The sequence below is a fragment of the Acinonyx jubatus genome, chromosome D1, assembly GCF_027475565.1.
Source record: "Acinonyx jubatus isolate Ajub_Pintada_27869175 chromosome D1, VMU_Ajub_asm_v1.0, whole genome shotgun sequence".
NCBI classification, from domain to species: Eukaryota; Metazoa; Chordata; class Mammalia; order Carnivora; family Felidae; genus Acinonyx; species Acinonyx jubatus.
Genome location: NC_069390.1, coordinates 16,397,305 through 16,423,174, shown reverse-complemented (window position 1 = coordinate 16,423,174; position 25,870 = coordinate 16,397,305). Strand labels below are relative to the sequence as shown.

General features: G+C 40.0%; 2 protein-coding genes across 13 annotated transcripts in view; one reads left to right on the top strand and one right to left on the bottom strand.

Moving 5' to 3' along the window:
- Positions 1-3,740: 3,740 nt before the first annotated feature.
- Positions 3,741-13,896, bottom strand: HARBI1 (harbinger transposase derived 1). Of its 3 annotated transcripts, none has more exons than XM_015075680.3 (3): positions 13,836-13,896; positions 11,939-12,769; positions 3,741-5,492 (listed from the first exon to the last, which is right to left on the bottom strand). In XM_015075680.3, the coding sequence occupies exons 2-3, from the start codon at positions 12,606-12,608 to the stop codon at positions 5,113-5,115; spliced, it is 1,050 nt and encodes a 349-aa protein (XP_014931166.1). In that variant the 5' UTR covers positions 12,609-12,769; positions 13,836-13,896; the 3' UTR covers positions 3,741-5,112. The 3 variants fall into 3 exon arrangements, with proteins under 3 accessions (XP_014931166.1, XP_014931165.1, XP_053059220.1); XM_015075679.3 differs by having other exon boundaries at positions 13,732-13,854; XM_053203245.1 differs by lacking the exon at positions 13,836-13,896 and adding an exon at positions 12,887-13,705.
- A 235-nt stretch (positions 13,897-14,131) lies between these two features.
- The window catches only part of ATG13 (autophagy related 13), a 53,334-nt gene continuing 41,595 nt past the window's right edge, over positions 14,132-25,870 (top strand). For 2 of the 10 annotated variants that reach the window (XM_015075676.3, XM_015075673.3), the window contains exon 1: positions 14,138-14,487. The gene's annotated coding sequence lies outside the window, so the exon portion shown is untranslated. Of the gene's footprint in view, positions 14,488-14,877; positions 14,994-25,870 lie in introns of all 10 variants that reach the window. The other 8 variants (XM_015075674.3, XM_015075675.3, XM_053203241.1 and 5 more) reach the window with 8 other exon arrangements.

Sequence of the window (25,870 nt, the reverse complement as noted above, 5' to 3'; positions counted from 1 at the left end):
GGCATGTCTCCTGCCATAAGGACATATCTTGAAAATAGCGCAGGACATTTCCACTTATATTCCACTGGCCAGAATTTAGTCACATAGCCACACCTAATTGGGAATTAGTCTTTATCCTGGGCAGTTCTCAAAGTCAAGAGCAAAAGGATACTAAGTGTCAACTAAATAAGCAGTCTCTGCCACATTCCTGAAGCCAGATGAGGAGCAACAAATAGACTTTCCTTTGCTGTCATCCAGGACTGAGATTCTATTCCCAGAATACATGTTTTAGAGAAGCTTCCTTCTTAGAAAGGCTTGTGGGGCATAAGCATCTAAAGCTATAGCCCTCATTCAAATTTGACCCAAATAACAACATTATTTTGAAACCTTGATTTCAGTGAGAAAAACTAAAGAAACTAATTTCAAGGCTACAAGAAGTTTTCAGTCTTCAAAAATGGGAGACTTTTATTTTGGGAAAAACACCTGAAGGGTATGCAAATATAAATCTAAAACCATCACCTGAAAATGGAGCTATTTTATAAGTTGAGGCTAAACTGCTCTGTGAAACCATGAGAAAGATGATTTATTCTGCAGGCAGAGTTGCATCTCTATAGATAAATTTCTCTAGAGAACTGTTTCTTTTCAAGGGTGGATTTAGGATTCAGTGTGACGGTAAACTACTGCTGGCTCTTATGGAAAAGCCAAGTTGGACAGAAGAGTAGATCACAAGAGATCAGGAGTTGAAATTCTCAAACCTATAGGAATGTCCTTACATTGAGGGAGACTTAAACCAAGTGGGCAGAGTAAAGATCATACTGGGATATATCACTGATACTTACATATCAGTGTTAAGACTTAATAATTCATTATTATGTTGATTATTGCTTATTGTATTATGGCTTGTATTGGCTTGTATTATGGCTATGTATTGTATTATGGCTCTCCTGGGGGAGCCACCCCCTTGAAGGTAAGATAATGCTTCTCCTGAAGTAGGGTGACCATCTGTCCCAATGAGCTGAGGATTAGGGGGTTTCCCAGTACAGGGAACTTTCAATGCTAACACTGCAATGGCTCTGGGCAAACCAGGACAGTTGGTTACCCTAAGAATGGACATAGCCACTGTCAACCACTTGTAAGGATTGTAAATCCATGTCAATCACATGTAAGGAACTTGTAAAGACTAAGCCAGGAAAAGAGGATTGGCACTTGTAGACATGGAGGATTTGCCTGGGATGAAGGGTGAAAGGAGGGAAAAGGAGAGAAGGGAAGGAAACTTCCTTGTATTGGCTCTGGGCTCTAAAAAACATCTACTACACTCTGCATAATAGAAATCAGGCCTGAGCCTAGGATGAAAGAACCCTGTAGCAGTACCATGAGTCATATTAGGAATTCCAGGAAGAGGAATTGGGACTCGAGCAGCCAAATGACAAGCCAGTTGTAGTTGCAATTCTGTTCTGTTCTTTTGTAGCCTGGTCTTATGGCACTCTGGGGTAATGTACACACTTTGGGCTGGGTGGTAAAGGTAGAAGCAGGGTAATGATATAGGAGCAGCCCAGTGAAGGAGAGAGATCCCAGAACAGCGGGTAAGTCATTCACAGAATTATAGGAGATGTTTCCTTCTTCGGAATTATTTATATAGGATAAGCTTTCAGTGGCACAGTTTATCAATAGATTGAATCATATGAACATGTTAAGACTCTAGAATGACAAATCAGCCCTTTCATAAACATGTTTATGATATATATGTAAGGGTTAAAGTCTCAACAGAATGATAGATCCTTACTGTTTTGTTGAACACACATAGAGATTGCTTTCAATTGGTCTGTTTTTCTTTTCTTTTCTTTTTTTTTTTTTAAATGTTTTCATGTTTATTATTTAGAGAGAGAGAGTGTGCAACTGCGCGAGTTGGGGAGGGGCAGAGAGAGAGGGAGAGCAAGAACCCCAAGCAGGCTCCAGGCTCCATGCTGTTAGCGTGGAGTCTGACGTGGGGCTTGATCCTACAAACAGTGAGATCATGACCTGAGCCAAAATCAATATTTAGATGCTTACCCGACTGAGGCACCCAGGAGCCCCTGGATCTTTTTTCTTTTGAAATGTACTAGCTTCTGATTTCGAGGTTTATTTTCCTTGCTCCTTTCTAGTATCAGAGATCTCATCACTCTCATTTGATTATCACAAAGGGGGTTTAAAGTGTAGTCATGAAAACAATAAAAACTCCTGTGAATTTTATGTGTTAGGGAACTGGAGTGTTCCCAGCATTCAGCTAGTATTTTCTCTTCCTTCTTGCATTGACATTCTCATGATCAACCAACTCTCACTTAACTCTGTTATCTTATTCTCACAATTTCGTAAAATCTGGGTGGGATCTACAGAGCAATATGGGCCCTGAAGACATGTTATGCGTACACACAATGATTAAGTATCCTTGATTTCTTTCTTTCTTTTTTTTTTTTTCCTAACTTGCCTTCCATTGTCAGGGACAGCAACGGCTAAGCTCAGTCTGAGAGCTGTTTTATCATTTCAGGTTGGGATACAATCACAGTGTGTGTTATCTGTCTAGCTTCTATTTTACCCCTCCCGCTTCTTATATGTCTTTACTATATGACCCCGTTAGTCTCAACTTAGATTAACTTGCTAGATATCCTTTACAGTCCAAGGGTCAGGAAAGGAGACCCATCTCTGTTCAGTTCATTTTAAACTAAGAATGTTTGTGGTCTCTCTTGTGTAGAATTTGAAATTGGCAAACCAGTGATGACCCACTATTGTGGTTTTATCTTAATATATCCTGGGACTTTGCTGTCTTGAAACATCTAAGGGCAAATCTGGAAAACTTCTGGGCTGACCAGATGGCATCATCTACAGGAAGATGAAGCTTACATAAGACAGGCATAATCCTTGACTCTTTCCCAAAACTGTACCAGGAAGATACTAAAAATCCACAGTAAGGACCTCAAGAGAAGACTTCTCAGGCACTTATGAAAAGTCCCTATGGGCAAACCCTTGGCAATCGAAATACAGACCCTGATCCCAACCCTAGATCATTTTAGGGAAATTGTAACCAAGGACTGAAAAAATCCTGGCCTGTAAAAATTCAGGTTGAAAGGAGATTAAAGAAATAGATTTGAACAGTTACTCTGTGGAATTATTAGGAAATAAAATGCTCCCAGGGAAAAACACTGCTAGCCAATATTCAGTCACTTCAGCACTTAGAAATTATCTTTGGTGTGCAAGTAATAGACTTAAAATTACTTTTGAAATCTCTCCAAGACTGTCCCTCCCACTCAGGCTTCATGTTACCATCTAGTGAGTTAAGTTGTGAAAAGCCCCAAGTTTCCTTTAATGTAGTTTTTCGGGCTAAAATGCCAGACACTTTCTAAGTTCACATTCCACTTTGGCACTTATGATATGTGGATGTCAAGTAACCCTTTCCTTATGCAATATGCACAACAGAACCAAAACTCTGTAGGGAAAAATACCCATCTCAGGACGCTTGGAAAGACCACAAGAATTAAAATATTGCCTCATGAAGGGGACAAAGCAAGCCTGGTCACAGGTTAGCTTTTACAAAGGAAGAATATGTAACAGGACACCTCTACAGAAAGAGTAGAACTAACATTCTCAGGCACCTCTTTGCGGTCCATTGTCATCTCGATGACATCATTGTACACATCAAGCTCAACCTCCTGCCACATGGACCCACTCTTTATAGAGTAGAATGATGATGGGAAATAGCATTTGGAGTAGAAATAAACAGCAGATAATAATCCATAATTGTTTTTAATCTTGGGGATGAGTCACCCTCAGTTTATTTCCAAATTTCTTCTGTCATCAGCTGTTCATTTCTTTACTTTGAAAATCACCAGATTAACACTGCCAAAGGCAGGTAGGAAATGATCCAAGAGGACAATTCTGAGGTATCACATGGTGAGTTGATGAGACACCAGGAACAAGACAATCCTCAGGAAAGTCTCTTTTTTGTCCCAGCAGAGGCACCAATGTGTGAACCTAATTCACACTTTCTTTATTCCAATTAGGTTGTTTTTATATCAGTGTAATTTTAGAATAAGACTTGGTGGGGATTATTCATTTCCTGGGAAATTCTGTCCATGATTTTGCAAGATATCCAAATAGGTCTAATGCCAAAATTCATTTCACACCAAGAAACTATGTTCTTTTTACTTCACTTTCTTACTACTTTCATGTATCTTTTTATTCTCAAAGTCTTCTTTCTGTACAATGAATTTCAGAGCAGAATGGCCAAACGGATATTCTAACATCATGAACATAAGAAATGTGATCTATTTAGATGTGAGCTGTCAAAACCTGGGTGAATCTCCTCTGTCCATCTATCTACCAGGGTCTTTAGATCTGTAAAGTGTAAACTTGCTATTTTATCTATATTTTACTTGTCTTCTTTGAGCTGATTGGGTTCTTAAACCCATTTATCCTCTAACTCCTCCTCTGGGTTGGAAAGAGGAGATTGGAATCCAGATGTTCTCCCTAGAAACCAACTGCAAGTCACAGTCCAACTACTACAGAAAGATGGAGGTCTCAGACTGTCCCCAGCATCCTCCTAAAAACACAAGGCTGCAAACTCAGATTAGCAGCCACTCACTTATGTCCGAAAACCATTCCCGAACTCACATTTACTCTTTACACTTGTCTCAGATGATGTCTATATAGGCAGCAAAGTAGAAAGTTCCACCTAATAATCCCACCTAATAATTCAGGACAAACACATATAGTTTTCATTTGAAATCTCCACATAATTTAAGAAACAGACAAAAAATATCTGGCTGAGCACCGTTTTCCCCTTTGCTTTGATTTTGTGGGCACAATCATAAATGTCTACTACTAGTGACTTTTCAAATGAGTGGGGCTCAATCTGGAGTTCACTGGATAGCAGGGAACTATTTATTGTCTTGTTTTTGGTTTAGCTAATATATTTGCAAACGTTATCAAGATATCCTGGCATAGCCACAACTCTTCTAAAACACACAGATTAAATGTCGATTTGTGACAAGTGTCCACATACTCATTCATGCTAGATGAGGGGACTCTGTATGGGGCGGTGAGGGAGAAAGTTTGTCCCAACTCCTCCTGGAAAAGTTTCCCTCGCCCCCAGATTTCACATTAGCTAAAATGAGTGAGCATCAGCTCCTGACGTATTCGGTCAGCCTCTAGGTCCAGGGACTCCATGTGCTCATACTCTTCCTCAGGGGGCTGTTCCATGGGTCCTGTCATTGGAGAGGACCAAACATCCATCCCATGCTCCAGGGAGATGTTGTGGAGGACACAACAAGCCAAGATAATGTGGCTGGACTTTTCTGGTGAGTACTGCAGTGCCCCTTTGGATCCATCCAGGCAGCGGAATCGGGAACAGAGGGTTCGGAAGGTCTTCTCAATCACACTGTGAGTAGCAGAATGGGCCATATTATAGCGATATTCCGCTGGAGTTTCAGGAATGTGAAGGGGGGTCATGAGCCAAGTACGGAGAAAGAAGGAATTATCACCTGTGGGGAAGGTCCAAAGAAATAGTAAGTCATTCTAATTGGAATACAAACAGAAAGGAAAATCTAGGAACAAATATAGAGAATGGATGCAACAGACTCTGGAGCCACCATGCCCCAGAAAAACCAAGAGGGAAATGTTGTGGTAAAAAGAAGGCATGCTAGGATCACGAGCAGTAAGACATGGGTCTTGGCTGGAAATATCCTTGGTTTAAACCAACACAGAAAAAGGCTGACAGCTTTAAAAACAAACAACCAACCAAACAGCCAAGTCTGAAAAAAATGTGGGAAGAAGGTGAAGGCACTGAAGGAAATAAAATCCCTGACTTTCTAAACTCAGAGATCTTGTTCTTTAATAAAAGGTTAGGGGGCACCTGGGTGGCTCAGTTGGTTGAAGGTCCGACTTCAGCTCAGGTCATGATCTCGCGGTTCGTGAGTTTGAGCCCCGCGTCAGGCTCTGTGCTGACAGCTCAGAACCTGGAGCCTGCTTCAGATTCTGTGTCTCCCTCTCTCTCTGCCCCTCCCCTGCTCATTCTCTGTCTCTGTCTCTCTTGAAAACAAACATTAAAAAATAATTTTGAAAAAGGTTAGTAAAAACTATCATACAGCAAGCAAACCTTCAAAATCTCCAAAGAAAAAAGTACAAGAGAGAAAGAGAGAGTTCTTCCAGGAAAGCTCCAAACACTTGTGAGGAAAATTTCTAACCTTACCATTACAGTGTCAGGTCTGAAAGCACTACCTACGGATTTCAGAGTGCATATCTCATGGACAATAATCATTCATCCTCCCAGTGCTAAGAACAATAAGATCAAAGTCCCAGCACCTGTGGCAGAGATCAGACCTCAGGTGTTCCTAGATATTACATTCGCTAGAACCGTGCTTTGTAACAGAAACTGGTAGAATTTCACATAAATACAATGATACAAATAGTAACAGCAATAAGGAAATCAGATCATAAGTCAGTTAAAATAATATATGCAAGGCATTTTCCTAAGGTGACTTGCTTATCAAATGATCTCAGGCAATGCTAAGAACAAAATACAATACAAGGCTGGGATGCAATGTCCTGTTACAACAGTACAATGTTTCTATAATGCTTAATTGTCCTGACTCACTACAGCCGGCCTGGGGGATGAAATGTCTCACACAGAGGTACAACCCCTTAGAAATCTGAGACAACTTGAGAGTACCAACTTGCACAATAGCTGTGTTCCTGACCCACTATTAGTTTTGGTATGTAGTCATGGACGGTTCAGAGAGTCGGGGCACTGTCCCAAAACATACACAATTCCTTTCTCTCAGAAGCTTACCTTTTAAAGAACTGGATTAACTTTATTTAAAAAAAATTTTTTAGGGGCACCTGGGTGGCTCAGCCAGTTAAGCATCCGACTCTTGATTTCAGCTCATGGTTCATGAGAGAAAGGAGTTGTGTATGTTTTGGAAGAGTGCCCTGACTCTCTGAACCGTCCGTAACTACATACCAAAACTGATAGTGGGTCAGGAACACAGCTATTGTGCAAGTTGGTACTTCTCTGCATTTGTTTATATTGTATCTGCACTCTCAGTGTGGATTGGGATTCTCTTTCTCTCCCTCTCTCTCTGCCCCTCTCCTGCTTGAGCTCTCTCTCAAAATAAATAAACTTTTAAAAATTTATTTCTTTTATTATTTTTTAAAATATTTTATTTTATTTTTTAATGTTTATTTACTTTTGAGAGAGAGAGAGACAGAGCGAGAGCAGGGGAGGGGCAGAGAGAGAGGGAGACACAGAATCTGAAGCAGGCTCCAGGCTCTGAGCTGTCAGTACAGAGCCTGAAACGGGGCTCAAACCCACCAACCATGAGATCATGACCTGAGCTGAAGTCGGACACTCAACCAACTGAGGCACCCAGGCACCCCTAAAGATTTTATTTTTAAGTAATCTCTACATCTAATATGAAGCTCGAACCCACAACCCCAAGATCAAGAGTTGCACACTCTACCAACTGAGCCAGACAGGTGCCCCACCCCACCAAATTTTTTTTTAATGTTTTTACTTACACATAATTGACATACAACATTGTATTATTTGTAGGTGTACCGGATTAGCTTTAAATATTTAAGAAGCCTCATAACATTTTCAAATTTTACATTCAGTTGACTTCCCCCTTAAGTACAAACTATCTTAGTTGAGCTCCACCTACTAAATACTGAATTTAAGAAACTGATGCTGAAAATAATAATGAAAATAGTATCAGTGACTCATTGAATACCTACTATGTAGCAGGCACCGTGCTGGGCACTTCAAAAGTATTATTCCTTATTATCCAATCCCAACTCTGCCAGGTAAGATATTACTGAACTCATTTTATAAATGAGAAGATCAAAATATATGTCAGCCATCCTCTGATATGCCAGGCAAAGGAAAGAGAAGGAGCTAGTCACTAAACACTAATGTCAGACTCAGAGTCAGGAAAACAATGGTGTAATGCTGTAAAAGAGAGTAAGATAAACATTAAGATGAATGCCAAAGCACAGAGATACTAAATGGTATTTGTTATACATTTCTCTAAGAAATAGTATGAGCATTAGATGTGGAGACATAAAAAACAAGCTACTTAATGCAGACCTTTCATAAAATGCTCCATCGTTATTAACTGGTTATAATCCAAGCACCACTGAAAACCAGACACTCAGGAGGGGATTAGGATCAGAATTGTTAAACAGATTACAATTGCTTACATGATCAGTCATCCACAAGACATTCTGGCAGATCTTACCCAAAGCTGCTTAACAATACTAGGCCAAGAGCTGAAGAAATAAGAACTCAGGCTGAATCGTTTGCAGTACATTTAGAGAAGAGGAATTAGGTAGTGCAGTTCTGAAGGGAGACATGAGAAGGACATGAAGGGATGACACCCATGGTGAAAATATGCTAAACACACACACACACACACACACACACACACACACACACACACACACACACAGGATCTCCCATACACCCCTTTGATGAAAACACTATTCTGAATTTTGTCATTTTTCCCCCATTTGTTTATATTGTATCTAAGCAATATAATATTGCTCTTGGTTTTAAATTTTTATAAAAATGATTTCATACTAAAAAAAAAACATAAAACAAATTAAAAACAACAACAAAAGGAATCTGGTTAATTCTACATTTGGCAAACAGAACTATTCCACAAATCTGATGGCGTTAAGATACAATCAACCTTTTTTTAATATATATATATATATATATATATATATATATATATATATACACACATTTATTTTGAGAGAGAGAGAGCATGAGCAGGGGAGGGGCGAAAAGAGAGAAGAGAGAAGATCCCAAGCAGGCTCCATGCTATCAGTGCAGAACCCGACATGGGGCTTGAATTCATGAACCATGAGATCATGACCTGAGCCAAAACCATGAGTTAGATGCTTAACTGACTGAACCACCCAGGTGCCCCTACAATCAGCCATCTTCTCTTTTTTAACATCTTGCCATTCTTCTAATCCTGCCAATCTTCCCCTAAATTATTACCCCATATTATCCCCACAACTTTTAGATACCAGTGTTTTCTAAATTTATCTATTTGTATGAATCATTTGAGGGATCTATTAAAAAGGAGATCTAGAGGCTTTCTTTGAAGATTCTCACTCCCAAAGTTTGATGTGGCCCCATGATGTGTATTTTTAATATATTCTCCGGATAACTCTTGATTTGGAAAATTTGTGAAATACTGTACTAGTTCAGGGCTCTTCAAACTAGTTTTCTTGTTAGAGTTCATGGAGGCTTTGCAAGGGGTATGTGCTAGAATTGCTAGTATTAAGGGAATCAATTTCCACATGGGTATATTTTTCTCATCCCTAGTGCTTACGTAGCATGTAGCCGGTACCAAAACCGGCTTAATAAACATTTTTTCAATGTTGTTGCCATATCCATCTCTCCCACTTTCACTCTTCCTGTAAAGAAGGGAATCAGAAAAGTAAATAAAAGTTTGTCAGAGTTGGGATGCCTGGATGGTTCATTCATGACGGCATGTGACTGTTGATCTCCGGGTCATGAGATCAAACCCTGTGGGCGTAGAGCCTACTAAAAAAAAAAAAAAAAAAAAGGCAGTTTTTCCTTATTTCCAACTATGTCCTGTAAACACCTCAAAAAACTAAAGCCATATTTCCAACTGAATCTGGGGTCCCAAGGTGTGAAGGAAAAGGGAGTAAGTAATTCCTACATGACCTTGAGGTCCTTAGCAAAGGGAGTATTTGCTGAATAGAGTTAATTCTTCACGTGACCTAGTTTTAAAAGTTAACCACAAGTGGCTTAGATACTCTGCCTTAATTTCCTCATCCACAAAAATGTTGGTAATATTAGTATTTAACTCCTTAAGAGTTTTTATAAGGATTAAGTGAGATAATCTAATGCAAAGTGCTTACAACATTGCCTGACAAATTCTAAGTGCTCAGTATGTTTTAGCTGGCTTTATAGTAGAGGTACCAAAGTGATTTCATAAGAAATGAGCTTGGAACCAAGAAGTCTCACAGCTGCAGAAGTAACTAGATGAGATACTTGCAAAACAGACTTTCTTTCATGTCTTGGTGTGACTTGTTTGAAAAAAAACTTTGAAAGTTCAAAAAAGGCACAAGGTGGGATTAAGATAAAGGTCTGGTAGAGTAAAGAGAAGGTGGTAACTGGGGGCGCCTGGGTGGCGCAGTCGGTTAAGTGTCCGACTTCAGCCAGGTCACGATCTCGCGGTCCGTGAGTTCGAGCCCCGCGTCAGGCTCTGGGCTGACGGCTCAGAGCCTGGAGCCTGTTTCCGATTCTGTGTCTCCCTCTCTCTCTGCCCCTCCCCCGTTCATGCTCTGTCTCTCTCCGTCCCAAAAATAAATAAATGTTGAAAAGAAGGTGGTAACTGAAGATGGTGTGTAGAAGCAAGAACTCAAGAAAATCAGAGTTCCAAGACGTTGCATGTGGTACCCCAGCAGCTCTAAACCAATCAGCGTGACAGCAGTCTCTTCCCACTTGGAACATGGGAGAAATAAAAGGATATCAAAGAGAAATAATTCCTGAGTGCCTATTTCATGTTGAACACTGTTATAAGTACATGCAGTGCAGATATGATCAGTGGTTTTGAAAGAGAGGTCTTCCAATCATTCAGGTTTCTTTTTGTCTCTTACGTAGTATGTTGTATAGAAGATAACCTTTGTCCTATTGCTCATATAAGAGTAGTGCTTTAAAACAAACAAAGAGAACTAAGCTGCCAAGCTCAAGGGTATTATCGCTATTACCCAACCATATTCCTCCCAGCTGTGCAGTCACCTCAGTGTGCACTGCTCAGTTTTGAATGGGTTCGTGTCCTACTTACACCGTTAAGTCAGGCTTCCCAATAGCATTTGGGCAGATCTGTGAAGTCAGTTCCCATAAGAACTGTGTAAGTGCACTGCTATCATTTTCATAGAGACACTACAGTGTCTTATAATACACAAATATCTTTTATTTGTACAATACTTTATAGTGAACTCTCGCATATATCACTTGATCTTAACAAGAGGTATTACTACTGTTGGCATTATTTTTAACATTTTACACATGATAAGAATTCAGGCTCAGTTGTATGGGTGTACTGTATTTAACCAGATCTGTACTGATTAAATATTTTGGCTGTATTTAAGGGGAATGTTTTTGTAGGGTTGTTGTTGCTTTTTTTTCCAACTATAAAACACTGCTGCAATGTTATTTTACTTCACATCACCGCTACTCATATTTATTTATTGAATACACTTTCTTTGTGCTTATTTTATTTTTGAGAGCGAGAGAGAGAAAGAGACAGAATGAACAGGGGAGGGGCAGAGGGAGAGGAGAACAGAGAATCTAAAGCAGACTCTGCACTGACAGCAGAGAGCTGGATGCCGGGCTTGAACTCACGAACTTTGAGATCATGACTTGACCTAAAGTCAACTGCTTAACTGACTGACATACCCAGACATCCCAACTACTGTTCTTATCTATGAAGAAATGCCTCAAGATAAATCCTTAGAAGTGAAGATCTGGGTCAAATGCTATGTTTTAAAATGACGTTTCATGAATGTCTTTTTAAGTGTTGATTAAAAAAAAAAATTAAGGCTCAGAGAGTTCTCACCTGAGGTCTTTTTTTTTTTTTTTCAAGAGAGAGTCCAAGCCCGGGAGAGGAGCAGAGGAAGAGAGAGAATAAGAGAGAATCCCAAGCAGACTCCATGCTCAGCATGGAGTCCAACACTGGGTTTGACACCACGATCCTGGGATCATGACTCAAGCCAAAATCAAGAGTCAGATACTAAACTGATTGAGCCACCCAGGTGCCCCTGACGTCTCATTAAAAAAAGGACAGGACCGAGACTCAGGTCTATAGACTCTCAAATTTCATTCTGCTCTGCTACATAATTTTTCTATAGCTACAAAATGAAGCATTCACACTTGCAGACTTACCAAGCAGCCAGCTATCTTTGTGCATTCCAGCTTCAAACTGACTACTGAGGGAGGATTGCTGCAGCACAGCATAGTCCTGTAGGCTACCTGGCCAGTTGGTCTCCACAGTCATTAATGCCCCTCTGATGTCACACACCATCAGGCAGTTTAAAGAATGCAGACCTTTGCGGTTCACATAGGAGAGATCTTCAGCATTTGGTGCCTTGATTGCCACATGGATACAGTCAACCACCCCTATCACCCCTGGCATCCCTGCCAACCCGTAGAATTCATCCTTCACAGCCTGCATGGAGGCTTCATCAGCTGGAAAGCGAATGAACTGTGTGGCTCTTTCCACAAGTGCTTCAGTGACATTGGCAACACATCGACTCATAGATGCCTGACTGATTCCAATAGCGTCTCCCATCCGAGTCTGGAAGGAACCTGAAGTATAGAAGCCCAGTGCTGCAAGGATTTGTGTCTCTGGGCTAATAGCCCTGGATCTCTGAGTAGGTCTAGAAAGACTCGCCCCTAAGAGTTCCACCAAGTAATAAATGAACTGTCGAGGAAACCCATACATGGACATCAAATATTCATCGGTCACATCATCCAGCTTAAAGCGGTCCAATGTCCGGTGACCTCGGCCATACAACAAGAGATCACAGTCAAGCACTGTTATTGGTATAGCCATGGTACAGGCAAATGTGATCTCTCCTTCCCTTTGCTACTTTTCCTGAATTCCTCCCAGTGAAGATGTTGGTGCAAGAAGCTATTTAAAGAAGTGTCAGCATTCAGCAGCTAAATGGTTCAGCATCCATCAGTTAAATGGTTCTGGCATTTGTAATCTTCTCTCTGTAAAGGTTAGAAGAAAAAAGCATTAGAAACCGACCAAAGGCATCAAAGTGATTCAAAGGCTACAACAGTTCCTTTTCTCAGATTTCCATTCTGTCCAAGCAAAAGGTGCTACACCTGTAACTGGGTTTTTCTCCACTAGCTCATGGCTGCCCAATAGGCTCACTTTGGTTTGAAAGATAATAGGAGTTGTTTCCTATGTAGCAGAGCAGCTCCCTCACTGCTATCTATTGAAAGTCAGCCCTCAATACAAGGGTTTGTAAGAAAGAAAAAAAAGAAAGAAAAAAGAAAAATATAGATAGATCATGGAAGTTGATTTTGGTGGCTCACTTAATGCCTGGCATTTAAACTGGTTAAAGCAAAAGCTTAATGTTGTGGGGCACCTGGCTGGCTTAGTCTGTACAGCCTGCAATGCTTGATCTTCTGGTTTTAAGTTCCAGCTCCAGGTAGAGTGTAGAAATTACTTAAAAATAAGATCTTAAAAAAAAAAAAAATAATGGAGGCGACAGCATAAGTTATCCTTAAGGTAAAAGAGGTCTGCTCCTAACCACACAGGTCACGAACTAGCTGATATAAGTCATAACTATTCAGGGCAGGAATTGGTTCCAGCGGGTTTCATTATCCAAGCCCTCTGGTTCCACCTGTTAAGTACAAGATGGACGTGAGGTGTGCTCAAACCAGTCTAACAAGAGAGGAGGGGCAAAAAACTACCCACAGCCCAGCCTGGTGGACGCAGGTCATATGCTTTAACAACAGGCTTTCCCTTCTCCCCACTAAATCCAAATCTTGAGGCTGAGGACCAGAAAGTAGGGAAGACCACACAGATTGGAAGGTAGGCTCAAAAAGAAGATCCTGGAATAGCTAGAGCTGGGAGGCGACACTGCCGCTTTTAAAAGGCACCTCAGAAACTTAGAAGTCTGATTACGTTGGCCACTCAAAGTCAGCCAAGGCCCATCACCCACCTCTCCGCGACTGCCAGGTTACCAGCATTCCCCACCCACCCACCCAGCCCCGTCCTGCCCTCCTCCGGAACCGGCGGTCTGGCACTAGCCGCCACGGCGCTCACCATAGGCACCGCCCCCCTTGCGTCAGCGTCCTCCCTACGCCACATCTCAACTGCCGTTGCCACCACTACGTGCGGAAAGCCGGCGCACATTCCACCCCCGGCCCAAAAGTTCTCGCCCTTTCAAGGACCCCCCTCTTTACGCCTTATTTCCTTCAGAGACACGTGGGAAAATTGGTGAGAAAGATTTATATGAAAATATAATCAATTTTTTTTGGAATTCGAAGGAAAGAGATGAAATAGGGCGTCCATACCGTAGCGAAAGTGCGGATGAGGTTAGGCAGCTGTATTTCACCCATAGCCCTCTTGCTCCCCCCGCCTTCATCCGACCGGATGAAAACAAACACTGACGATGGCGGCGCCGGGAGGGGACCGGCTGCTGGGCTTAAGGCAGGAGTGATCGCTTGAGCTGTGAGGGCACTCTTGAAGAACGCCGGTCAATGTGAATGCGACAACTCGCGCAATTCTGGGAGTGAAACACCCGGGGTCCACGAGCCACGAGCCTCCTGAGGCGTGTGGTATCTTATCTGCGACCCCTGCTGTCACTGCAGCTCCGGAGCGCCGAGCCCTCAGCCAGGAGGCGCAACTGGCCGGCCCCAGGCCCCGGCCTCCGTAATGAGAGCCTCGAGCCATTCTCTGTGTCGCAGCTTTGCAGGTACTAACTTTAGTGGGAATACCCCCAGATCACTCAGCGCCCCCGGGTGGGAGGCTATGGATCTGCGGCCTTTCCGGTACCTCCTTGTGAAGAAGCAGCTGGGTAGCCGCAGTACAGTCACCAGAGCTTTATTTGGGAAGTAGAGTTGGTGTAGGCCCTGTTGGCTCTTGATGGCTCCTAGTTTTAACAGAAATCCCCAAAGCTTTCGTCTCTACTTTCTCCGCTCTTTGGGTTGTGTTGTAAGGCTTTTTGAGGTAATTGTGGAACCGTAACTCCGGGGTTGGTACCAGTTCGAAGGAGGCAGGTTTCCATTCAATCAAGATTTGTTGAAAGAAAAAAGAAAAAAAAAAAAAGGATTTGCTGAGTGCCAAATATGTACTCCGCGTGTAGGTGAGGGTGACTGTTGACTAGTGAAAAAAGGGACCTAAAGTTCACGACTATCTTCTTACTGTCGTTGGAACGACCTGTGGAAACCTGCGAACCATTCTCATTTAATAAATCTCTGGGTAAGTGGCTAAGCACCTTTTTTGGGTTCATCACTAACTTGTCTACGTTTTCACTTTCCAAGTCAGTTTCCAGTTTGCCTTGTCAATTGAGCGTAGTATTTCACTTTTAGTATCTTCCCCTTAGAGAGAGAAAGCTGGATCATTATACCTAGTTTAAAACTAATCTCCTAAGATAGAATTTATTGAACAGTTTCAGTGGGAAATGTGCAATAATAGGAAAGAACAGACCCTTCCTTTACACTAAATTAATCTGGATTTTTGTGTGTTTCATGAATGTTAGTCCTTTTTATGTGTGGATATTGCAGCTTCAACTAAATTACAATTTTTTTTTTTTGTTTTCAACTCCATTTTTCAGCTAAGCAGATGCCTTATGAATGGTTGTGTAATGGAATCCTGAATTAATATTGTTTAATTTTCATTTTTTAAGTTGTTTTTTTTTTGTTTTTTTGTTTTTTTTTTAGAGAGAGCACAAGCGGGGAAGAGGGAGAGAGAAAGAGAGAGAATCTTAAGTAGGCTCAATGCTGAGCATGGAGCCAGAGTCAGGACTTCATCCCAGGACCCTGGGATGATGACCTGAGCCGAAATTGAGTCTAATGCTCAACTGACTGAGCCCCCCAGGGGCCCCCTGAGTTAATATTTTTAGGGGCACCTGGGTGGCTCAGTCGGTTGAGCATCTGACTTTGGCTCAGGTCATGGTCTCACAGTTTGTGGGTTCAAGCCCCGCATTGGGCTCTGTGCTGACAGCTCAGAGCCTGGAGCCTGCTTAAGATTCTGTGTCTCCGTTTCTCTCTGCCCACCCCTGCTCATGCTCTGCCTGTCTCGCTCTCTCAAAAATAAATAAATATTAAATTTTTTTTTAATGCATAGTGGATGATGAGTAAGTGTTGAAGCAAGTGTCAAATATACTGGTCTGTATAATAAGATGAATGTAGTTAATTCATGCACTCTTTTCAAATTGTATCCCTTTGGATATAAAGTTAAGGGTATGGCAACTTTTGAGATTCACATTACCTAAAAATTGGCAAACCACTGGGTTTTAAACTATTGTACTTAAATTTAACAATTCTTTTTGCGTATTTGTATTTTTTTTCTCAAGAGTGGTTATTAAAATTGAAGCAAAAACTTCAGATCTTCAGCTAGTCAACAGTCTATTATAGTGTTTTACTTAAGGACTAAGAATCAGCTGGACACAGTGGAGCTATGCATTATATGCATAATGGAATTATACTGTATGGATGTGGAGGCAAGAAATGTTTTGTTCTGTTTTTTCCATTGTCTTTCCTGCTCCCATCCACTCTGCATTAGCTTATTAGCTTATGACCTCCATGACTCAGAGTAGGGTGCCAAGAGTCTAAATGCAAAAAGAAGACATTAACTTTTGAGCTTTCAGAGTCCCAAGTCCTACTGTATGAGTAGATAAAGATAATTTTGACTACTCAAAAAAAGTACCCACTGTAGAATTTATTGCACCCACTTGATAAAGTACATCCCCAATACTCTGCATTTATATTTTGCTCAAGTGGGAGTGAAAGGTATTTGTTTTGGAATATTTGTCTGGAGAGAAGTTATTTAACCTTGGCAATACCTGAAAACCCCTGAAACTTCACTTTTAAATATTTCTTTTCTTTTTCTTTTAAAACTTTTTAAATGTTTTTTGAGAGAGAGAGATACAGAGCACAAGCAGGGGAGGGGCAGAGAGAGAGGGAGACACAGAATCTGAAGCAGACTCCAGGTTCTGAGCCATCAGCACAGAGCCGGACGCGGGGCTCAAACCCACGAACCATGAGATCATGACCTGAGCTGAAGTCGGACACGTAACCAACTGCGCCACCCAGGCGCCCCAAATATTTCTTTTCTTTTTAAAACTTTATTATAGAAGAGATGAATAATTGCATTCATAACACTGGTTGGAGAGCTGCTTAGATTAGAGGATGAAGAGTACACCTAAAAAATTCCTCATTGTTATGACCTTTTATTATTTAACGTAGTTTTTTGTTTTTATTTTTTAATGCAGTAAATGTGTAGAGACTCACTAAGAAATGCAACCTGTTAAGCTAATGAATGAGCTCATATTCCTTAAGACTTTTTTCGCTTGTATGCTGACTTGAGAGTCTTCAAATATGTATACATTACTAAAAATTCTTTTTTTTTTTTCTTCTAAAAATTCTTGAACAAAGGTTATCTGGGTTTTATGTGTGGATTACTTGGAAGTAATTCAACACCAATTTGGGGTGTTGAACTGAGTATGACACCATTTTTTCAAGCATGGGTTCAATAGAGGAAAGGGTGTATGAGTTGCTCATCTTTGCTTCCTCTTAGTCAAATTGTGGACACCAGTAAAAACTGCAGGTTGTCCCTGATAGGATAAGGGCAGTGCAGCCAGGAAGAAATGCAAAGGAGGCTATATAGTGCTCTCTGCGCAAGGAGCATCAACAAACTTTTCTTTGAGTTTGGGTTTTAAATTTAAAAGAATTTTAAATCCTTACAGAAATGTAAAATTGGTTTTAAATCTTTAAAATAGATTTTAAATCATTAAACAGGTTTAAAATTAATTTTAAATAATCAGTTGTTTTTAACTGTAGAGTAAACTGTGGGCCAGTTTATTTAAAAAAAATCTTCTAGGGGCGCCTGGGTGGCGCAGTCGGTTAAGCGTCCGACTTCAGCCAGGTCACGATCTCGCGGTCCGTGAGTTCGAGCCCCGCGTCGGGCTCTGGGCTGATGGCTCGGAGCCTGGAGCCTGTTTCCGATTCTGTGTCTCCCTTTCTCTCTGCCCCTCCCCCGTTCATGCTCTGTCTCTCTCTGTCCCAAAAATAAATAAACGTTAAAAAAATCTTCTAAATGCCAGTGTAGGTGTTACAGGAAATTTGTTTGGCCCTAGTGGTGTCACCTATATGTCCTTGGTTACAAGAGAAGGGGACCAATACTTAGAAAAATAGTTCCGTTAACAACACACAGTTGACTATCAGTCAGTAGTAGCTTCTTAGTAAAATAAAGGTAAATAAAGAATTTATAGAAGTGTTAACTTAATATTGTTACTTTGGAAAATGGCTGTTTTCACTTTTGACTTTCGATTCATACAAATGTGAAAAATACAGAGTTAAAAGTCATTTTATGTTCTCTCTAATATTGAGGTTTGTTTGTTCCCTGCCCCCTCCAATTTCTTCTGTATTGCCCACAACTATTAGGTCATTAGGAGAGAGATTATACGGAGAAATACTTATTGAGATTTAGTTGTCCTATTTTAAATATAAGTTTAAGGGTGTTTTTACTCCTGAATCTATTTCTGTTGGAATTTGCAAGAAACCAGATATTTGGCCTTATTTATTCTGTGGTATAAATAATTAATCAAGCATGGCTTTTATCATTATTCCCACCTTTCTTTTCTTTTGGTTTATTTTACTTTTGGTTTCTTAAATTGAATACTTAAATTTAATCTTTTTAATTATACAGTTACTTAATGCTCTACATTTTCTTCTGAATTCTCCTTTTGCTGTATCTCTTTTTTGTCATCAGATATTTTCCATTTTGTTAATTTCTAGGTAATTGTAACGTTGGTTTTTATTTAAGTGTTTATTTGTACATGATTTAATTTATACATGATTAACTTCTTATTGTATATTTCTTTTTTTTTAATGTTTATTTATTTTTGAGAGAGAGAGCACAAGCAGGGGAGGGGTAGAGAGAGAGGGAAACATAGAATCTGAAGCAGGCTCCAGGCTCTGAGCTGTCAGCACAGAGCCCAATACAGGGCTTGAACCCACGAACTGAGAGATCATAACCTGAGCTGAACTCAAATGTTTAACCAACTGAGCCACCCAGGCGCCCCATGTATATTTCTAGTTTTATTGGATTATGGGCAAAAACATCTTGGAAAATTTATTTTGTCAGTCAAAAGCATGATTAATTTATCATGTTCCTTGAACCTGAGAGAATGTGAATGGTTAAGTTAGATAACAAGAGCTTTATTGAGGGTCTCATATGTAGCAAGTACTCTTTATAGGAACTATCTCATTTAATCCTCAACCCTGTGAGGTAGGTATCACTTATTGACATTTTATAAGAAAGAAATATAAGGTACAGAAGGATTGAGTGACTTGCCCTGTATACCAGTACATACATATAGACTTGGTTTTATTATTCGGTTGTTCTACATTTTTGTTTATATCTACTTGAGCTGTCAAAAGTTGAATATTCAGGTACAGTTTTGGTTTTATCAAGCTCTCCTACTATCTCTAAGAACTTTTGCTTTATGTATTTTATTACTATATTGCTTATGTATAAAGGTTTATGGCTGGGGGCGCCTGGGTGGCTCAGTTGGTTGGGCGGCCGACTTCGGCTCAGAGCCTGGAGCCTGTTTCAGAGTCTGTGTTTCCCTCTCTCTCTGACCCTCCCCCGTTCATGCTCTGTCTCTCTCTGTCTCAAAAATAAATAAACATTAAAAAAAAATTTTTTTTAAGGTTTATGGCTGTTATATTTTCAGAGAGTATTTTGTCATTACTCAATATCCCTTTTAATCTTATTTCATCACTTTTGGCCCAGAATCCTGTTATAAATATTATTACTTCTCCTTTCTTTTACTTTTCTTTCTTTCGTCTTCCTCTTTTTTTTTTCTTTTTGTTTAAGCAGAGTATATTTCTGTTTTTTATTTCCAAACTTTCTTTGTAACTCTTTTAGGTAGGAAGACTGTTTCAGTTGTTTAAACCTTTCTGTTCTGTTCATCATTTGTCTGCAAAGAACTTTCTAAATGGAAAAGAGGATCTCTACAATTTAATAATAACTCTAATGCCTGGAAAGTGGGAAGATTACTCTTTTGTTCTGTTTGTACTTGTACTTATCTATTCTTTATTGTTCTTGATTTGCCATCTTGAGCTTTTAAGTCTGAATCCAAAATATTAAAAAACTCCATGTTAAAAACTGGGAAACAGGGGTGACTGGGTGGCTCAGTCAGTTAAGCATCAGGTCATGATCTCACGGTTCATGAGTTCGAGCTTTTGGTAAGTCCAGCTTCTCTCTCTCCCTTTCTGCCCCTAATGGGATTCTTTCTGTCTCCCTCTCTCTCTCTGCCCCTTGCTCACTTGTGCCCCCCCTCTCAAAAACAAGAACAACAACTGGAAAACAGATTATTTTTTTAGTTAATTTTTCCCAATTTTAAGGACGAAAGATATCATCTGGAGTCATATTTATATAATCTCTTGCCAAATTATTCAGTTATTTCTTTGAAATTATTTGCCCTTTTTTTTCTTTTATTGCCTGTATCACCTTAAATCCGATGTTATCACCAACCCCTGTCTGGATTGCTGAAGTAGCTTCCTAGCTGGTCTCATTGCTTTTTGTCCCTTTACTTTATCCCCCACGACTCTGTATTTAGATTAATGTCCCTAAATCTTTATCCAAAGAAAAATCTGCACTGACTTCCTACTAATCTTTTAGAGTCTCTTTTTGCTCATTTTCGTCATTCCCCAATAATCTGGCCAGACCATACCTACCCACTTTATTTTTCCTTACCCCTTTACATGAAAATTCTCAGGGATGCATTTCCTAATTTTGCTTCTTCCCCTTATTCTTTCCCCTCTCCCTCTGGGCCTCCAATTACACATATGTTAGACCTTTCTCTGTGTTCTCAATGTCTCAGATAACCTCATGTCGCATTATGTACCTATTGTCATGGTATGATTAAAAAACACTTTAAATAGTGCCCTTTCACTTTCAAAAATATCCCAAAAGTATATGGTCATTCTGGGCCTGTCATATACTTTTCTTTATTTTCCATCCTTTTGCCTCTCTGTAGTTCATTCCTGATATTTTCTTTTGGCTTATATTCATGTTCACTATTTTTGTCTTCTTCTGGTCTCATCTGTTAGACCCAACCATTGAGTTCTTTTGCTTTGTTTTTTTCAATATTTTATTTTATTTTGTATTAAAATTTTTTTTTTTTTAATTTTAGAGAAAGAGTGTAAGCAGGGGAGAGGGGCAGAGAGAGAGGGAGAGAGAGAGAGAATCTTAAGGAAACTCCACGCTCAATGTGGAGGCCTATGTAGGGCTTGATCCCACAACACTAGGATCATGACCTGAGACAAAATCAAGTCAGGAGGCTCATCCGACTGAGCCACCCAAGTGCCCCTCAAAGATTTTATTTAATTATTTAATTAATTTATTTATTTTAATGTTTTATTTATTTTTGAGACAGAGACACAGAGTATGGGGGGGGTGCAGAGAGGGAGACACAGAATCTGAAGCAGGCTCCAGGCTCTGAGCTGTCAGCACAGAGCCGGATGCGGGGCTCAAACTCACCAACCATGAGATCATGACCTGAGCCGAAGTCAGATGCTTAACCGACTGAGTCACCCCACCAGATTTTATTTTTAAGTAATTTCTACATCCAACCTCAAACTTACAACCTCGAGATCAAAGGTTGTATGCTCTACCAATTGAGCCAGCCAGGTGCCCAAAGACTCAACCACTGAGTCCTTTTTTTAAAAAAAAGAATTTATTGTCAAGTTAGCTAACATATAGTGCATAGTTTACTCTGGGCTTCAGGAGTAGATTCCCGTGATTCATCGCTTACATGCAACACCCAGTAAGTACTCTTCCCAAAAAGTGCCCTCCTCAATGCCCATCACCCATTTTCCCTGCTCCCCACCCCACCCCATCTCCCCACTCCCATTAACCCTCAGTTCTCTGTATTTAAGAGTCTCTGAACGTCACTTAAGAGTCTGTTTGTTCTCTGTATTTAAGAGTCTCTTAAGATCTCTCTCTCTCTCTGCCCCTTTACTGCTCACATTGTGTCTCTGTCTCTCAAAAATAAATAAACATTGAAAAAAATAAGAAAAAAAAAGCATCTCTTAATGGTTTGACTCTTTCTCTGTAACTTATTTCTTCCTTCCCTTCCCCCATGGTCTTCTGTTAAATTTCTCAAATTCCACATAGGAGTGAAAACATATGGTATGTCTTTCTCTGACTGACTTATTTCACTTAGCATAATACACTCCAGTTCCATCCATGTTGTTGCAAATGGCAAGATTTCATTCTTTTTCATCAGTGAGTAGTATTCCAGTGTGTGTGTGTGTGTGTGTGTGTGTGTGTGTGTACACACCACATCTTCATTCATCCTTGATGGACATTTGGGCTCTTTCTATAATTTGGCTATTGTCATAGCACTGCTATAAACATAAGGGTACAGGTGCCCCTGCAAATCAGCACTCCTGTATCCTGTGGATAAATTCCTAGTAACCACTGAGTCCTTAATTTAGTGGGGGCTTTTTCTTTTGTTTTTTAGTTCTAGAATTTCTACTTGGCTCTTTTTTGCAGTATTTCTTTGTCAAAATCCTCAACTTTGTGCTTTATTTAATTGAACATATTAAGCATGGTAATATTTAAGTCTCTGTCTTGATAACTTTGTTAATGTATTTTTAGTGTATTTCTAATGTTGTATCTGTTAGATTTTGGTCATGTGGGTTTATCTCCATGAATGCCCAGTTTATTTTAATATGTGCCAGATATTATATATGAAAAATTGTAGAGACAATTTGTGGGCTAGGGTGACATTATTTTCTTCCAGGGAGAAATTAAATGCGGTTCTGGCAAAGGCTAAGGGCAGACCTTATCCCACATTATTGGAGATAGTGATGTTTAAATTTTTTCACAATAGAAACTTAAAAAATTAGCTTTAAGTCACACAATTTTACATTTAATTGTTTTCTGAGAGAAAAAAATGTCCACTGTTTTTGTAAATTAAAAAAAAAATTAAAACATAGCCAAGCTATGGAGAGAACTCAAATGTCTATTGACTGATGAATGGATAAAGATATGATACACACATACACACACACACACACACACACACACACACACACACCCTGGAATATTACTCAGTCATCAGAAAGAATGAAATCTTGCCATTTGCAACAGTGTGGATGGAGCTACAGTGTATTATGCTAAGTGAAATAAGTCAGTCAGAGAAGGACAAATACCATATGATTTCACTCACGTGGAATTTAACAAACAAAAGAGATGAACGAAAAGGAGGGGGGAAAGTGAGGGAAGTAAACCATGAGAGACTTTTTTCTTTAAGATTTAAAATTTTTTTTTTTAATTTATTTTGAGAGAAAGAGCAAGGGAGCATGTGAGTGTGGGAGGGGAAGACAGAGAGAGGGAGGGAGAGAATCCCAAGCAGGCTCCATGCTGTCAGCGCAGAGCCCGATGTGGGGCTCGATCCCACGAACTGTGAGATCATGACCTGAGCCGAAATCAAGAGTTGGATGCTTAACCAACTGAGCCACCCAAGTGCCCCACCATGAGAGACTCTTAAAGATAGAGAAAAAACTAAGGGGTTAATGGAGAGAGGTGGGTGGGAGATGGGCTAGAAGGATGATGAGGACTAAGGAGGGCATTTGTTAGGATGAACACTGGGTATGTATGTAAGTGAGAAATCACTGAATCTACTCCTGAAATTAATATTGCACTGTATGTCAAGTAACTAGAATTTAAGTAAAAATTTGAAAAAAATAAAGCTCTAGGTCCAAGAAAAAAGAAATTAATACAGCAATAATAAATTTATCTGGGATATATATTATGGGTAAAAATGGAAAGGAGGAACAGATATGGACTGTGAAGAACAAGGAAATACTTGGAGAAAAAGGAAAAGAAGACCTATACGTAATACGTGTTATCTCTGTCCCTTTTGTGCTCGTTCTGTGTGCTGATCCTAAAATTAAACCTATTAAGGGTACCTGAGTGGCTCAGTTGGTTAAGTGTCTGACTTCGGCTCAGATCATGATCTCACAGTTCGAGCTCTGTGTTGGGCTCTTTGCTGTCAGCACGGAGCCCGCTTCTGATCCTCTCCCCCCGCCCCCATCTGTCCCTCCCTTGCTGTCTCTCTCAAAAATAAAGTTAAATTAAAAAAAAATTCAACCTGTTACCTAATGTGAAATGGTATGGCTGCTTTGGAAGACAGTTTGGCAGTTTCTCAAAAAGTTAAATGTTGAATTACCATATGACCCAGTAATTCCCTTTGTAGGTATATATAGAGAATTGAGAACATATGTTAACACAAAAACTTGTACATGAATGTTCTTAGCAGTATTATTTATAATAGCTAAAAAGTAGAGACAGCTCAAATGTTCATCAACTGATGAATCAGCAAACCAAATGTGGTGTAACCATGGAATATTATTCAGTCATTAAAAGGAATGAAATACTGAGACCTTCTACAACATAGATTGAACCTTGAAAACATTATGCTAAGGTGAAAGAAACAAGTCACAAAAGGCCACATATTGTATAATTTCCTTGATATGAAATGTCCAGGATAAGCACGTCCGTAACTACAAAGCACATTAGCGCTCCCTGTCAGCGACTGGGAAGAGGAGGGAGAAGTAGAGAGTGAGTGATAACGGCTACGGGATTTCGTTTTAGTGTCATGAAAATGTGATAGTTGTGCGTCCTTGTGAATATAGTAAAAAGCACTGATTTGTACACTTCAAAATGGTGAATTTTATGGTACATGCAGTACATCTCAATTTTTAAGAAAAACCTTATGAAATAATTTTTTTAACCCACCCAATCGCCTTTCTCAACATCCTAAATCACCCCTGCTTCTCCAGTTCAAAAGCTCCAGGTCTGTGTCCCCGTCCTTCAAAGCTACTCTCCATTCCCAATACTGTACACTCTGTAGTTTTCCAAAACTACGTTTCCTTGCACCTTATACCCAGATCTTTACAACTGTGGTTCTTTCATACCCACACAGACTCCTGATGATTTGGGCCTTAGCGTTCTGTAGCTCCCATAAGCTTTCTCTTTTATGTGTTTACCAAATTCACAAGTAAATGTATTTTCTTTCAACTTGCACACTCTCCTCTTTCAGATATGTAGTTTCTTATATCGTCTTGTTCTTTTGCATTCTTGATGTTTTATTTCCATGTGCAGACTGTAAATTTTTATTTTTTTAATAATTTTTAAAAAGGTGTTTTGTTTTGTTTTGTTTTTTTGTAATCTCTACTCCCAACATGGGGCTTGAACTCACAGCCCCAAGATTAAGAGTCACATACTCTTCCGACTGAGCCAGCTAGGTGCTCCAGTCTTTAAAATTTTTAATTATGAATTCACCTACTAAAAGTTGGGAGGGAGTGTTGTGGCCTGGCAGCAGGCTCTTGATAATCCAAGGTTGTGAAAGCTTCTCCCAGGCTTGCTTCTGCCTGTTCCTAGGGGTTACAATGGTTCTAAACCAGTTTTTAGATGAATTTCTTGGCTTTTTGTTTCCTTACTATGCATGTATAATGCTGGATCTTACGTCCATGTAATTTACTGGCTTATGCTTTTGAAGTTTTGAGAGTGACTTTCCTACCTCTGAGCCTTGCTATGATAGATGACAAACCTCTTTATTGCTTTTTTAGGGTTCTTCTGGCCTCTGTGATCAACGAGCACTTGGCTGTGCAGTTTTGTGCAGGGTACTGGGTTTCTACCTGCCTGTAACATTGAGGTCCTGTCTTCCATGCCCATGCATGTTCCAATACACTCATTAGAAGAACCTGACCTTGCTGCTCATAGGCCTCAGCTCCCTGACATCAGTTTTTCCCCTTACATCTATTGTGTTGACTTACCCTTTTCTGGAACCTGGGATTTCTCAATCTTTCTTATTCAGTTGTATGTCAAAACCTTTATATTGTCATATTTTATCTGCATTTTTATGCGTAGCAGGAGGGAGGACTAACAACATCATTTCAAGCCGCCTTGTTGGATGTTCGCCTGAGAGATTTTAAACTGACATCTATCATGACACAGTGCATTAAACTCTTTGCCTACTTTACTCCAAGGCAAAGATATTCTGTGACAGAATCTTGGAAGTACAGCTAGAGCAGTCTTTCAGATGTTTGAAAAAT

Bases quoted from the DNA above. Each gene is read 5' to 3' on its own strand.
- HARBI1 (XM_015075680.3), bottom strand. From the start codon at position 12,608: ATGGCTATACCAATAACAGTGCTTGACTGTGATCTCTTGTTGTATGGC. The intron at 5,493-11,938 runs GTAAGTCTGCAA...CCTTCCCCACAG, and splicing joins CAAAGATAGCTGGCTGCTTG to GTGATAATTCCTTCTTTCTC.